Genomic DNA, 15,552 nt, shown 5'->3' with positions numbered 1-15,552 from the left:
GTGACATCAGTGTTTTCCCCATTTCCCAGCAGTACATCTCTTTGAGAAGTCCGATAACGTCATGAATGCTGGAACTTGCTCGGCCACGTGTGATGATTTCCACCAGATCAAGATGTCTGTCCTGCAGCTTAAACAGAAGGTAAAAGTCACGAATGACAACAGGAAAACTACATCCATTAGCTGTACCCACTTCAGCGTTTGGAAGGTCATGAGGAGTAGAGCCTGCCCCCGCTGACACCGAGAGAAACAGAACATCAGTCCATCACAGACAGACATCACCAAGTAGCCTGACATAGAGAGGTTACACAAACTCCACACAACCACTGAACCACCGCGACACACATCAAACATATTTCTATCTTTAAAAATTCAAATTAAATGCTTTCAGTTTACAGCACCATAACATTGCTTTTATTTTAAATCCGTACTTTTCTAGTATGCTATGCTTGACCACAAAAAGGCTCAGCAGAAAAGCCCAGTCATGCATTAAACACACCTTTTTATTTGGCTGAATGTATACATCTGCAGAACTATTTCTTTTCTTTATCACCACCTTAAAGTCTCGCTGTATCTCCAAGGACTCCATACCTGACTGCATTTCAGAAACAGCAGGCAGGTTTCTACTGCTCTCCAGGGGTACATTATGGCACTTTATTCCCTAATAAAATAACGGGCTGAGAAAATTTCCTCTATGTATAGCGGGGGGGCGGGATTTCTTTGTCCATAGGCGTATATTGGTGGGCAGCAGTGAGGTTACGTTTCCCCCTTTGTAATTGCAGGCGTCTGAACCTATCTGAGCACGAGTCTGTCAACAGCTGCACTCAACACCCTCTACTGTAACACATGATATATTGCTTCCAGCTGTGTGGTCGAGGTGGAGCCATACTGTATTTATATAGTGGAAAACAATATGAAAATACTTGCTCTGTGTTTTTACAGTGTGTGAGGAAATATATTCTCATTTATTCGTGTCACAGAAGGGTCAGAGTTTGAAATTAGGAACCGGCCTCAGTTCAAACACCTGTTTCCAAGGTCACAGGCTACAGTCTTGCATAATTCCTACTGATCAGCAGGTGAACCACGACCTCGCTCAGTGTGAGTGTGTGGACATATGCTCCTACGACTTGCATGCATTCTGATTTGTGGGTCTTTGCAGCTTAGCAAGGCCTTTCACGTGTTCCCCACTGGGGCTGCCACATCCACATGATGTTACACGGAGATCAAAGATAACTTTGCCCAAGGATGCCACTTAGCATACAGAGCAGGAACTCTCCTGGTCATGCTGAATAATGCAGAGGGGTTGCCTGGCCTTCCATCTGGCTGGGTTACAGCTTGTACCATGGTGCAGATAGGAGATCAGCTTTCATCTCTGACAGGGTATAAAATTTTTTGCATAATTTTACTTGATGTTGGCCCTCCGGTTTGTAATTTTCCTGTCCTGTTTGACAGTGCAGACCTTTGTGAATCATTGTATGTGAAACCATAACAGAGGGAATTGCGCAGTCAGGCATTTGGATGTTTTATGTAATTTCCAAATTAGAGAAGAAAAAAAAAACATTCATTCAGATATTTTAAGTTAACTCATCATTTTATTAATTCTTTCTAGTTTTCCTCCATGTTTTTTGTTCACATGTATTTCCAGATGGCATTGCTGTCAAACAGTGCTGACATCCCTGAGCAGGTGACGAGTGAGAAAATACTGACATCACCTATGTTTTTACCTGGACCTCCTGGGTCTCCTGGACCTCCAGGTAAGAAACATCAAGAGACATAAAGCCAAAAATAAAGATAAGGAAACTGGCTTGCATCCAGAAGTGATGGTATGAAGAAAAACTTAGAATCTACAGATGTATTTAGGCAACTCTGTACCTAAATTCAAATGCTAACAGTGACAGATGCTGATGTTTAGTAGACACAATGTATAGCATGTTCACCATCGTAGATTAGTTTGGCCACTATTTGATTATGACGAGAAAACACATTGTATTTGGTCATAAACTAAAATATTGAACAAACCTGGTGCACCCAATGATACAAAAGTTCACCAGGAGAACATGAATATATGTACCATATTTCAGGGTAAACTGTAATGCGGTTCTTAAGACATTTTATTCAAAATCACAAATGTCAATCCCATTGAGACGCTGGAGGAAATATCAGCAGCTCACCAAAGTCATTAGAATTCATAATGTGGGAATCATGAATGTCAAAGTCAAATTTAGTTATAGAGTACATTAAAAAACAGCAAGCGTTTAAACAAAGTGCTGCAAAATTAAAATAGCAAAACATAAATGAGCAAAATAAGAACACAACGACTAAAAGACAAACCTGAAAGAAGATAAGATACTAAAAAAATACTAATTTAAATATACAACAAAATAAGGGATGAAAAAAGCACAACTTCAGTTTAATGGCAAATAAGAGAGGTAGGTTTCCAAAGCCTGAGCAGGTCTCACATGAAAAGGTAGACTCTTTCAGGGATTAGAAGCAGCCACTGCAAAGGATCGATTACTTCTATTTTTGTGCCTGTATCTCAAAACTTCCAAGAGTCTCTGGTTGATCGACCTCAGTGCTCTGTGTGATGATGTAAGAGTTCTGCAAAATAAGGTGGCAGCAACCCATTTAAACGATAAAGTCTGAAAAGTCAGTCCTGATATGGGCAGGATACCAGCGAGGAGAGGTTAATATTGGTGCTATCATAACTATAGTTTGCTGTTACAAACTATATTTTTATTTTATTTTATTTTTTTCATCCTAACTGTTTGCATAGCTGTATTTCAGAATAAATAGTGGAAACGGTGAGCATATTGTTGAAAGGTGAATCAATGTCCTTTTTCCATGTCTTTTCCTGATTGGTTGCTAAACAATATATGTGCACCATATTGTAGTGAGATGGAGAACCTACCACAACCTACTGACCTTTTAGTATTACTATAATCTGCGTTTTGAGTTTCAAATATCTTAATTTCTTATTAATTAGCTAGATTGTGCCCCGACCCCTACCCAAAAGCAAAAAAGTTCAGGTTTAGGATTGTTTTCACTTTAAGCCCTGCAAATGTGGCTGCAGTAACAAGCTTACGCTGCCTGACTAACAATATGTCTGTGGTTTGGAATTATTTCCAAGTCCACATATATCGGTATCGGTTGATATCGGAATCGGAAATTGAGAGTTGGACAATATCGGCATATCGGTTATTGGCAAAAAAAGCCAATATTGGACATCCCTAGTGTTATGTGATCACGCATTCAATGTCTGTATGTGAAAACTTACAACCACAAACAAAGTCCTGGGTAAGACATTTCAGTCAGAACCAAAGAGAACTATGACAGACCAACACTGCCAAATCTAGAGCTGTGCTGCTAGAATGATTAAAAAGCATTTCATCTGTTAACTTATACTTTGTGTGAGGGTTTTTTCAGTCGTCTGTTGTCCACTAACATCAGTGTGCAATATTTTAGGAGATCCAGGACCAGAAGGCCCTCCAGGACTTACTGGACTATTAGGACCCCCCGGCCCGCCAGGTCCCAGGGGCCTAATGGGACCCATTGGGCCCACACCAGACCTGTACCACATCAAACGGGGCCCTCGAGGACCTGTGGTCAGTTAATGTATTTATTCACAGTAAAAACACACACACACGGTGCATAAAGTAGAATTTTTCATTCTCCACATGTGTAACAACACAGGCCTCTAAATCAGCAGGTATGAATGTATGTGTTGTTCCTGTGACCTATGAATGACCTGTGAATAATTCGATATACACTGCACTGCTCTCTTAGACAATCTTTACGTCTGTGTTCAATGGATTCACCATTCTGCATCATTTCACACGGTAGCGTTGCCAAATGAATATGAAAAGCACTAAAACTTGAAAATTGCCTTTTTTCTGTGTTGCAGATATGTGGTTTTGGATTTTGCTCACCAAATTTGCAAGATAAATTATGAAATTCTATGGTAGCTTAGTAATCCCTGCCTTGTGAGACAGGCCCTGGGGGAGACACAAAACACATTCCATCACACACACCCTCTTAAAGGCCCTAATTTTTGCAAGGTGAAAAAGGATGACACATGGTTATGGTAATAACAACAGAGGGCTGAATCCATTTACGGCTTCGATTGTTTTCTTTGGCTCGCTGTATTTTTGTGCAGTGCTCAGTCTTGCCTGTGAGTGTGTTGAAGTGTGGGATCTGAATCAAGAATGTGCAGGATGTGGCCACTGAGACATTTTTCTAGTTTATAAAGGTCTTTAAAGGTGTTTATGCAGTCTCGCTATTGATAAATCAGACTATCAACACCTGCAATCAGTCATCTCACAAGCAGCAATATGCCAAACCAAGTAGTCTGGAGCAGTGGGCAGGTATTACTCATGTTATAGAGACATCAATCTGTTTATGCAGTCTCATCATAGTGGCTTGTCTCCTTTATGGGGACAAAATGCATGTACTGATAATGTAAATCATTGATTTTTTTTTTTTTTGGGGGGGGATGTGAGTTAAGGATAGGATTAGTTTAGGTTTGGGTTAAAGTTAGGGTTTAGCAAGGAGTAATTGTGTAACCTGCATCTCCAGGAAATGAATGTAAGTGTAAAATCTGAGGTCATGGAATCTATTGCTTTGTGCAAGTGTGTATGGTGTTTGACATCTGGATGTGCGTTTTAATTCACAACTTCGTATTTTCCCGGCTTTCTAATCCATTAAATCAGTGGACATTCTGTTGAGGTTTGACTAAGAGGGTGTTGTCGCCTCTTCACACAAAACCCTGATTAAATTCTGGCACAGTTATGAGGTTTGGCCACCAGGTCGCATGTTTTTAGCCGCATGTCAGAGTTTCACACAAGATGATTGTGTGACTCAGAGTCTAAGTAATGATCCAAGTATTGGCACTGCTCCCTATAGGATGTCTTCACACTTTAAAGATCATTATCCCGTGAAAGAGATCAAAGCGCTCGCCACCATCGATCAGAAGTCACTCAGAAATGACCTGGAGGCAGACACAAAGTTAATCTTGGTTAATCTTTCCTGTTGGAGCATGATGGAGATGACAGATTTGTACTGAGAAGGAGTTTGATTTAATTGTTTTTCTGTGGAAACACTGAATTTAGCATTGAAACATTTTTGTTTGGGGCTGGGAAATGTCATCAACAAAGTGGTTGTGCACTGGCAGGCTAATAAATGCACATGTTTATCTTTGAATGTGAACAAAAATGACTCATATACATAACAATTAAGTTTTCAGCGGACATGATGTGCAGTATCACTTTAAGGTCAAATGATTCAGAATACCAGCCACATGAAGTAGAAATCTTTACATGTTTCAAATCTTTAATTTTTTAATACTTCATGTCTTTCAGGAGCTGTTTCTTTTCAGTTGCTCTCTGTTGGACGGGTTGTGTTGCTCTACCTTGATCTTTAAAATACGCTAAATGTGTTTTATTGGATTTAAGTCAGGTGACATACTTGGCCTTTTTCTTCCTGAGAAACTCATGTGATTTTGGCAGTGTGCTCTGGAACGCTATCATGTCAAAATGTTCCTCATCTGTCAAGCTTCTGCAGACAAGGAGTCATCTTCCCAGCCAGATTTTTGATATATTCACAGGCATTCATGGTGTCAACTAAAAATGTCATCTTCCCATCATTTGTTGCACTCACAGAGCCCCATATCACCACTGTGGTGGTCCTGGCCAAGTTCACAGTAAACATGCTGGACAACATCTGAACTGAACATGCTTTTTGTATCTCGGGTTATTCTGGTCAAATAGTGCGTTCCCAATATTGATCAGGCTTCTACTGATACCCTGATGGAAAGTTTAATATTGCAATTTTGTGCTGAAGAGCAAACAAAGGTAGTTGAAATCATAGTTGTGCTCAGTTTACTTTCAGTGATCTGAAGTGCAGTTACTTTTGCTGCAATTCTGGTTTCTACTTTTGGGTGGCGTTAGCTGCTGGTTGCTAGTGTAAGCGGCTAGATTCTTAATGTTGGCAGCTAGTTGCTAATGTAAGCTGCTGGGTGTTACTGTTAGCTAGCTGTGCAGTTTGGTTTCCTCAAAGCGGAGAAAAGTAAAATTTAACGGGCAGAAAACAGAAGTGCCCAGACGTTGGTTTGAAAGGACCATTAACCGAATAACTGAGCTGTCCGGTTCGTTCTGGTCACAGAGAAACCTTTAAACTTCTCCCATATTTTCAACCAAGTCTTTTGTTCATAAGACGTAAACTATGCTTTGTCAATGTTGAAAATAATGCAATCATTAAAACATTATTACTTTTACATTTTTTTGACATTTAAGTGATATTAAACAGTGATGTGCCCACCTCAGTTTTATACTATATATGAACTACATTTTTTTATTTATCAGGGATCTCCAGGAGCACCAGGAAAAGATGGCCTAAAGGTGAGATCAGATGTATTTTAATTTGATAATCTCTGTGTATTTTATAATATAACCTTTCTCTAAGCAGCAACTACTCTTAAGTAGACCTATCCAGCAAACTGCCCATCACACATGAGGAGTCGCTGGTAGCACATACCTAACTCTTTGATCTACACTTAAAGGAAAGGAACTTAAGTTGGCGCAAAAAGTGCAAAAATATCAACTAGGGATGCATTTGCCAAAACCATGTCAGTTTAATTAAATTTCTCAATATCATAATTGTTTCTTAACGTCTCCAGATTTGTACAGGAGTTTGGCTAAATTGTACAGAATGAAAGGCGCAAGGCAGGTGCCAGGAGGCTCGTAAATCGAGCTTCTCCCTGTAGATGATAGGATTACTTAACCACAAGTAGCTACAAGTTGAGAGAGCAAAGCTGGATGTGCCAAACCACAGCTTGCACAGTTTTAAGTGCAATGCAAACACAAGCATTGCAATGTTACTAGGAGCACGTGCAGCCATGTCAAATTATCGAATGATACTAGCGTCTTGAGATTACACATTTTATCAGAGAATCACTGTTTGTTTTGAGGACTTTTCAACTGATCATGATTTTTCTCAGCTCTGAATCAATTTCGTCAGCATCCTTAGTGAGAATCGTTCCACTTCACAATGCCAGCTCTCTGTCAATAGCTATAATATTAAGTGGTAAACCTGGAATGTCTTACAGACCGCCAGTGGGAAGACCCTGGATACCTCTGGGATATTACGGTTGTCTGGAAAATCACATGGAGTTTGTGAACAGTGCCTTTAGATTGGCTGACTAGAGGTGTAAACTGTTTTTCAAAAGGCTAACTGGAGTGTTTTCCTCAGCTATGTCTCCCTGGGAACCCTCAGGCAAAATGTTAAAAAAGGAGGCTCCAACGCTTAAGTCTGAGATAAAAGGAGACATAATGCAGATTCAATCCTGGTGACAGTGAGATTTGTTCTGCATTTTTTACATTTTTTGTAGACATGATTATACATTTTTTTCCCTACTTCTACAATATTTGTAGACAAAAAAAATCAAAGAGCAGCTGAGGTCACTTGTTCTGTGTGTTTGAAGCGGTTGCAGCTGAGTTTGATAATGCCTGCTCTCCTTTAACTGGAGTGTACACACTTGAATTAATTGAAGGATGTGTTGAATTGTGGTCTTTAAAAGTGAAAATAAAACAAATGTATGATTATCATTTGTGACTCTGGCACTTGTTACTAAGATTAGCCAAAAAGCAAAAGGCTATTCAGAATTAAAGTCGGCTACCTGTTGATCGCTGATTTTACCCCGACTGTGATAAGTACGGCAGGTCAGTGGTGCAGCTAGAGAGGGGCTCTCTTTTATTTTCAATGGGAAGTTGAAAAGTTGAAGCTTTGTGATGCTGCAGTATGTCAGAAGAAGTTCTGACTGAGAGCAGCCAGCTGATGTAGTTCTATAGTTCTAGCTGCAAAAGCGCAGCAAACTCTGATACATTATCCGACCTAAAAGGGACTGTGATTAGACAGGGGTGTAGTTTAAATGGTATTTTAAGAACTAAAATTAAAATCATAAAAACGTTGCTCCTGATTTGGAAGCATGACTTATGGAAGCTTAAGAGATTCTCATGTTGTATTGGCTCTTGAATCTTTTACTCTGTTTGTTTAGCTTGTGAATTGAACGTATGGAAAGATTTAGGTGCATCTGCTTTATTGACACAGTACGCTGGTATTCTCTCACTACAGCTGGGATGTTTGTGTGGATAGATTGGAGGTTGATGCTAATCTGTCTCTGAGTATCAAATCTAAACCACCTGCCAAAACACTCACAGCCCCAGTGTGACCCTGAGCACGGCTAACAACCAAAGTGGTCAGATCAATGTCTATGTGCTACTGTAAATCAACAGGCTGCCGGGAAGCCAAACGGTCAAGACACAGTTTCTTCAGAGAGTAGTTTTGCATTTTACAATATAAACTTTTCTGCTGCCTGCTGAGGCTGAGGGAGAAGATGGATACAATGTCAACCTCCTGGTGCCTTCCTTGTCTCCCAAAAACTGTTTCAATACAACTAAACTACATTCAGATATTTTTTGACAGATGAGATTTGTTTGTTTTGTATCGGAAATACATTTCAAATAAAATGACTCTACCATTTATTTCATTGCTCTACACTTGCTCCTTTTCGGACATCAATCATATATTTCATGGGGCAAGACTCACAACACTGGTAGCTGAAAATTAACATGTTGTGAAAGCACCATATTTGAACACAAACCAAGACATTTTCCTGCACTTCATGTAGTTTTAGTGCCTAGACCTAACCAAACAGTGATTGAAAGTAAATAATGAGTAAAATTAAGTCGAGGAATAATATTGCACAAAATATGCAAATCCTGCTCTCCCATCGCTGATTTACGCTGCCAACCTAGCTCCTTTGCAGACTTTATGACTCTTTCGAACTGAAAGTCTTTCTGACTGTGTGACAGTCTCAGCCTTCATTTCTTCTTCTTTTGTGAAGTTTAATTAGTCTGACTCACCAGGTGTAGATTTCTAGTGTAAGCCTTCCATCTACGCTGCACATTTCACACCGTTTTCACTATCTTTGCATTATCGCTTTAGAAATCTCCTTTGCTATACTCTCTGTGCAGCAACCTATCTACAAAAACTTTTAGCAAGGATTTACATTGTGCAACAAAGCAGTCCTTCTTGGGCTTTTTCATGTATGCGTAATTTTAATGACAGGTCTCGCCCTCCTTTGTGCAAATTTCATCTAATCTCTATTTTGCAGGGGCATCAATGCTGTGTTCTGGGCTTAGTACCACCCAAGACAAATGTGATTTCCTCAAAGAAATACATAAAAGCTCCCCTATAGCAGAATGATAATGAGGCTCCATCAGACATTCTCGAGCACTGACAACACTGCAGTGATTCAAGTCCTGGAACTCTTTGGCACAGCGACTGGTTAACAAGATATAGTTATATCAAGATTTAAACTCCATGTGAAGCCACAACTTGTGTTCTCACATTTTGGGAGGGTGTTGAGATTGAATAAATGAGATACAAATATTAGATCGTTATCTCACGAGGTGACATGTATTTTTCAACTTGAAAGAGATCTAGGTTATCTGTTGCCCCCTAATTTCTGTTTTTATGCCACGCTACAGCTAATCAGCTAGTGGTTCCAGCACTATAATTAAACCCGCAGACATGAAAGTAGTATTCCTCTTCAGCATGAAATCAAATAAGAAGGCAGTTTCTAAAAAAAAAAGTCAAGCTATCCTTTAATTGGCTCTGGAAATACTACAAAATAGAATCTGATATTAATCCTCCACAGAATGTGTTTCTTAAAACTTTGTGCATACTGTTTTTCCGTTTTTAATCCATGAGGTGTTTGTGGCTACTCTTATCCTGAACTCAGTTTTGTCTCTCATCCTCCAGCTCCCCAAGTAGAATATTATGAATTCTTCTCATGCTTTTACCCCCACTGTAATTCATCTTAACTAAATATTTGTTTTGTTTCCTCAGGGGGATAGAGGAGCTCCTGGGCCTGCTGGACCACCAGTAAGACGAAGACTCTATCTATACAGATTGTAACCTGCTACTACTATCCAGAAGCACATCGAGAAAGTGAAGCATGACTGAAAAGCAGGCTACTGTGGACTCTGGACGTTAAACAGTTGATGATACTATCACAGTCAAACTAAATATTGTCTTGTACAGAGTAAGCATTATCCCCTTAGATAAACACTGATGCTGGGGCTGACATTAACGATTTATGAGCTCATTAGCCAGTGGTCTGTCCATTGATCAGCTGGATCCCTGCTGCGATAAACTCCTCTGTGGCTACTGAGTAAATAAATGTCAGCTTTTAATTAAATCCAGACATTATCTGAAAGTGGAATTGATCCTAATTAAATTTCCATAAATGATTAGTTTGATAAAAAATCACATTTGCTTGATTTTTCATTTCTGTTGTGCTTAAAACCCCAGGGCCCTCCAGGTTCTTTTGACTTCCTGCTTCTGCTGATGGCCGACATCCGCAACGACATCGCAGACCTGCAGAGCAAAGTGTACGGTCGACCGATAAACTCTCTAGAAGACTTTCCCGTCGCCCCCGACAGCTGGAGGGACAACCAGGACAGTCTGGATACGGGCTCAGGTGAGGACTATAAGGAAACTCCACCTCGAACAGGTGGAGGGTCCAAGAGGAACCGGAAGAGGAAGCCGGCACAAGAGAGAACGGACTGAACAGACTGGAATGTATAAAGAGGGTGGTTCTAAATACTTTATGTCAGGTGTAAATGTTGAAGAGCTTTGCCTTTTTATTTAACTGTTTTTAAAAGAATGTACTGTACGTGTTTGATCACAGATGTTTATTTTTGTATGATATATGTACAAGATTATGTGAGACTATTTTTTAACAAAAATGAGACTGTGCCAATGCATGTTTTTTTTAAACTGTATATTTTCAGAAACATATTGTTCCTTCACAGCACATTAAATGAGTCTCTCATGACAGCAGTTTTTTCTCATGACTTTTTGACACTGAACTATTTCACATAAATCGTGTAGGAAAATAAACAACTAAATATCCAAACGGTGCATAAATTTATGTAATGTGCTTAAATTCACAAGCAATATTAAAATAGTACAAATGCTAGATTAGAGCATTTAGACTTGCTGTGGCTCTAATACATTTAACCCTCATCTGAAACACTGCAGTTTTCAGCCTGAATTGCAGCAAAGTTATATTTCAATCCTGCTTGAATTTTTTTCTCTGTTACAGTCATTCCTGTTGCTAAGCAGCAGCGCTTTAGAGCCTCAGCTAAGAATGAATTCATAATTATGTAGATTATTTTGTAAATGAATAATTTAAAATGTCAAAAAAAATGTGAAAAATGCACCTACAACTCTAGAATTTTGTAGCTATCTTCACTGTTTTTAATGAAAAACAGGTGAAATGCAATTATCCAAATAGTTGCTGTTTATTTTTCTGACTCATTTTCAATTAATTGTTTCACCTCTAATAGTTTCAGGTGCTGCAATACTGTATGTAGACTTCAAATTAATTCTGCAAAAAATAATACCAGTGTAAACTTAATGCACCACATGCAAATAACCTGACCATTTTTCTGCTCTCTCAAGCTGCTTGAGTCTGTGAGGCTGGTGATAATATCATTAGTGCTGCGGATATGGAGAGAAGCTGTAAGCAAGCTGTAAAGAATTAAGAGTATTAATGTCGACTGCAAAGCAGGATGTTGGCTTCATGCCATTAATTAAGTCTAGTGACGCCAATTGTGTTTTAAAGTTCCTAAAATTGTCAGCAGCAGGAAATGGTCAAGCCGGAGTTTCTATAGTGTGAGCGATTATGTTTTCCAGTTATTGTAAAAATCTGCTGCATATCTGATCTGATTTTCAATTCTGTGCAGACAAACTCAGGCCATCGCTTTCTCTGCATGCCTGCAACTGCTGGGTGATGGTCGACTGAATTTCAAACATGTTTTGATTCTCTTCTCCACCAGAGGGAGACTTTGTCAATGCAGTAGAATGAAAGCAGTGACTTTTACCAAATTCTGTATCTTGTTACAATATGTTTAATCAGTCTAATCTAAAGGAAAAATTGAGTTTTAGTTATTCTGTTGACTTTTCTGTAAAAATACAAGAAGACAGTGTAGTGTTAGCAGTATAACTATTGCAAAGTACAACTTTATGGTGCTCTAATGGCTGACCTGACTGCAGCAACGTGTTCAAATCCAGCCTCAACCCTTTACTGCATGTTATCCCCTCTCACTTCCCACTGCCTTCCCTGTCTCTGTCTAATATCACTATTAAATAAAGCAGAAATGCCAAGAAATCTTGCAAGATAAAATACATGTGCAACTTCAAATATAAGGATATGAGAGATATTGGCCTCTGTTACGGAAATAAATGTTGAAATTGGCTCAGTAAATAAGTGTTCGTCACATGAATACCAGCAACTCCAAAAATATGTAGTGCAGCTTTTCAAGACTGGAGACTGTAAAAAAAATAGTTCACTTTAAGGTCAGTTAGGAGATTAATTATTTGAGCAAAATTTTGCATAGTCACTCCAATGGCAGGCTTGTTATTTAACCATTAATTAAGTGGAATACACCTGACTCAGAAAGCCTCAGCACAAAAAAAGGACAGAACGCATCTTTATTTAGATATTTTTCATGCTTGCTCTTGCAAACAACAAGTTAACATGTTAATTCTCATTGTAACTTCATTCTACAACAACATCACCAGAGGATACTTTAAAAATCACTCATCTATTCAAATGTTCTCACAATGTATTCTAATTTCACTCACAAAACAAGAAACACACAAACCCTTCACCTGACAAATACAAACCACCAAACTGGAAAATTACTGATGAATATCGTCTCATCACATAAAAAAAAACCAAAAAACAAATGACAGTTTAGATGAATTTCTATAAGTATCACTATATGTTTAAGTTAATCTGTTCTCTCTCCAGAATGTGTCAGACACAGATGAAGTTGAGTTTGTCTTGACAGTCCCAGTTCTCCCACAGTCCCTCTTTGGTTACAGCTCCACAGCGTTTCCTGACTGGACACTGCTGGTCCTGATGTCCTTCTTCATATTCCAGAGGGTCACCGTTCACCCACATCCAGCGGTCACCCAGGAAACGCAGACCCATCCACACCCTCTCACTGATGTCCTTGTGCTTGATGTGAGTGTGGTCCAGAAGCCGATCGGTCTCAGAGAGCAGACTGGGGAGATCAGTTTGTTTCTCTCTGCAGTGGCTCAGAGCGTCTTCCCAGGACATCTTCTCCTCCACCACAGTCACATCCATGCAGTAGAAGTAGGTCAAAAGTTCCCCATTGAGATCATGCCATTTTCCATTCTGAAGGATCAATCCATTGTTCTCATTGCCCCTTTTATTATCTGGTTCTCCATCCTCCCAGTTCTGGTATGTAACGTGTCCCCCTCCTGACCACTTCCAAGCAGTTTTGTTGTTGGGATCTCGATGAAGGCCGATCCATCCATAGTGAAGATTTCCATTTGCAGCTTTTGGAAGCTTGTCTATCTCACTCTGACTATTAAAAGAAGAAAGATCAGTGTGATGCTGTCGACAGTAAGCCTGAGCTTCAGACCAGGTTGTTTCGTTCTCGATAAAAACATGTCTTCTGATATTTCCCTCAACAGCAACGCAAAGACAGACAAAGAAGACGATTCTCTCCATGATCACTGCTCTGTAGCTGAAGCTGACAATGTTTTCTGTGGCTGTCTCTTCACTAAATGTCATTTAAATCCCTTCAGGACATGACTTTGCATGGCTCTATCTTGTCTGCACAAACAAAACAACATATTCATGGTCCAGTGACAGGTGGAGAAACCAGGCTTTAAAGTGAACACCACATTTAGTAAAAATGTTCAAGACATTATACAAACAAGAGTAATTCATTGTAACTTTAAACCAACCACTAAAAAAATGACTCATCTCATTGATAGCTCTGGTTGTAGTGTGTCTGTGCTACAGTGTACTAAACAAAGAGTCAATGCACTTCCATCATCGTAGTGTACTGGACAAATCCCATCTACTGAGCTTGGAACATTTTATGTCGTTTTGTGGCTTATGTCAAACATTTTTAAAAAGCTTGGCCCATGATTTTGTGGACACTTGCTCAGTATTTCCTGTTAGACTCCTAAGAACCAGAACACTTGATTCATCTCCTGCTGTTCTTTATTGCCTTACGCTCTGTCAATGATTAGCAGTAATACACAAATTAACCACTACTGACCTTGGTATTTACAAATGGCTGCTCTCCTTACACTCTGACCCACTCTCTGACCATTCCTATAAAACGTGTAATCTTCTGGTTCAGCTTACCTTTACAGACTCACACTCTGTGCTGGTAAGCCCACCGTGAACTGGATTACCAACAAACACCTCGGTACAGCAAGCTTTGAAGGACTAAGAGTGAAATTTCTTCAACAATACATAGGAATCAAAGCAGACAATCTGAACTTCATTCATTCATCTGTTTACTTCCGCTTATATTTGCAGTGGAGGACATCTCAAAGATTTGTTGTTCTTCAGGTGAGATGTTGTTGAATACTTTTCAGCTGAGGTCCACAGCGTTTGCAGCTCTGCTCAGTGTATAGCTGTTGCTGTCACTCAGACTACACCTTGTCTTCTTCAGGAGCCACACCATAAACATCTATCTTGGCTCATAATGCAGCTCATCCTGCAACTGAAATAATAATTTCTTTCTGTAAACAGAATAAAGCACGTCTTTGATGTCTTCAAAGCTCGTAGTGGGACACGTTAACTCTGCACGACCATGTGAAATATGTTCAAAACGATTGTTTACGTTTACAAATGCCTCCCTAAACATGATTTATCTGCCAACATTAATGAGATTATGCAGTGTAACATTACTCTATTTGTTTCTATTATCCACACAAGTTTTACTCTGTCCCGTAAAAAGTTACATAAAGTCAGAGCTGGAAGCGACTGAACTTGCTTGGCGAGGATGCAGTAAGAGGTGTGTTGGGCTTCCAGCTGGGTTTTGGACACAGTACAGCCTTTTCTGAAGTCATAAACTTGTTCGTTGTCTCCCTTACTCATAACATATTTATCTCACTTTGTCTTTATTTGGAAGTAGAGAAGTTACAGATATAATCTTGGGAGGTTGGCCAAAACAAGGTGATTTCATCTTTATTTTCAGGAAAAACAGAACTGTGCAGTAAAATTCCCTCAAGCACCAGCATTGGTCCAAGGCTTTTATGTTGCCTTCTTTCCGAGGACTTCATGAACAGCCACAGCAGAGTGAAGTGTCTCATCACACGTGTCACATTTTGTAAGGCAATGAAGCAAAATGCAAAATTTTGTGATAAGATATGTACCACTTCTTTCATATGTTGATATTCAAACGGTACAAATTCCTCTGGAAAATAACAGTATTGTGAATATCAGTGACATTGTGCAGATTCTTTAAGGATGAAAAACACTGATAAAGAAGTACTAATATTGCATTTTAAATGTAAAGAATAATCATACTGCACAGGTTTAAATGTGTTGATATTGCACCAAAATGAAGTAGGTTGTTGCTATTATCCACACAAGTTTTACTCTGTCCCGTAAAAAGTTACATAAAGTCAGAGCTGGAAGCGACTGAACTTGCTTGG

At 39.3% G+C, this 15,552-nt stretch overlaps 2 protein-coding genes across 3 annotated transcripts in view; one reads left to right on the top strand and one right to left on the bottom strand.

Annotated features, from left to right (window-relative positions):
- Positions 1–10,972, top strand: part of ccbe1 (collagen and calcium binding EGF domains 1) — a 44,665-nt gene extending 33,693 nt beyond the window's left edge. Inside the window, exons 6-11 of one of the 2 annotated variants that reach the window (XM_051938596.1) lie at positions 33–139; positions 1,643–1,751; positions 3,460–3,599; positions 6,354–6,389; positions 9,901–9,936; positions 10,366–10,972. In XM_051938596.1, coding sequence (XP_051794556.1) covers positions 33–139; positions 1,643–1,751; positions 3,460–3,599; positions 6,354–6,389; positions 9,901–9,936; positions 10,366–10,623 — 686 coding nt within the window. In that variant the 3' untranslated portion in view covers positions 10,624–10,972. Of the gene's footprint in view, positions 1–29; positions 140–1,642; positions 1,752–3,459; positions 3,600–6,353; positions 6,390–9,900; positions 9,937–10,365 lie in introns of both variants that reach the window. The other variant, XM_022210234.2, reaches the window with a different exon arrangement.
- Positions 10,973–12,880: 1,908 nt separating this feature from the next.
- Positions 12,881–13,213, bottom strand: LOC127530949 (snaclec 5-like). Its single transcript, XM_051938943.1, has one exon. The coding sequence runs from the start codon at positions 13,211–13,213 to the stop codon at positions 12,881–12,883; it is 333 nt and encodes a 110-aa protein (XP_051794903.1).
- Between the last annotated feature and the right edge of the window lie 2,339 nt (positions 13,214–15,552).

The sequence above is a fragment of the Acanthochromis polyacanthus genome, chromosome 18 (genome assembly GCF_021347895.1).
Source record: "Acanthochromis polyacanthus isolate Apoly-LR-REF ecotype Palm Island chromosome 18, KAUST_Apoly_ChrSc, whole genome shotgun sequence".
Lineage (NCBI taxonomy): Eukaryota > Metazoa > Chordata > Actinopteri > Pomacentridae > Acanthochromis > Acanthochromis polyacanthus.
Note: the sequence above shows the minus strand (reverse complement) of the source record. Positions and strands in the feature narration are given on the sequence as shown.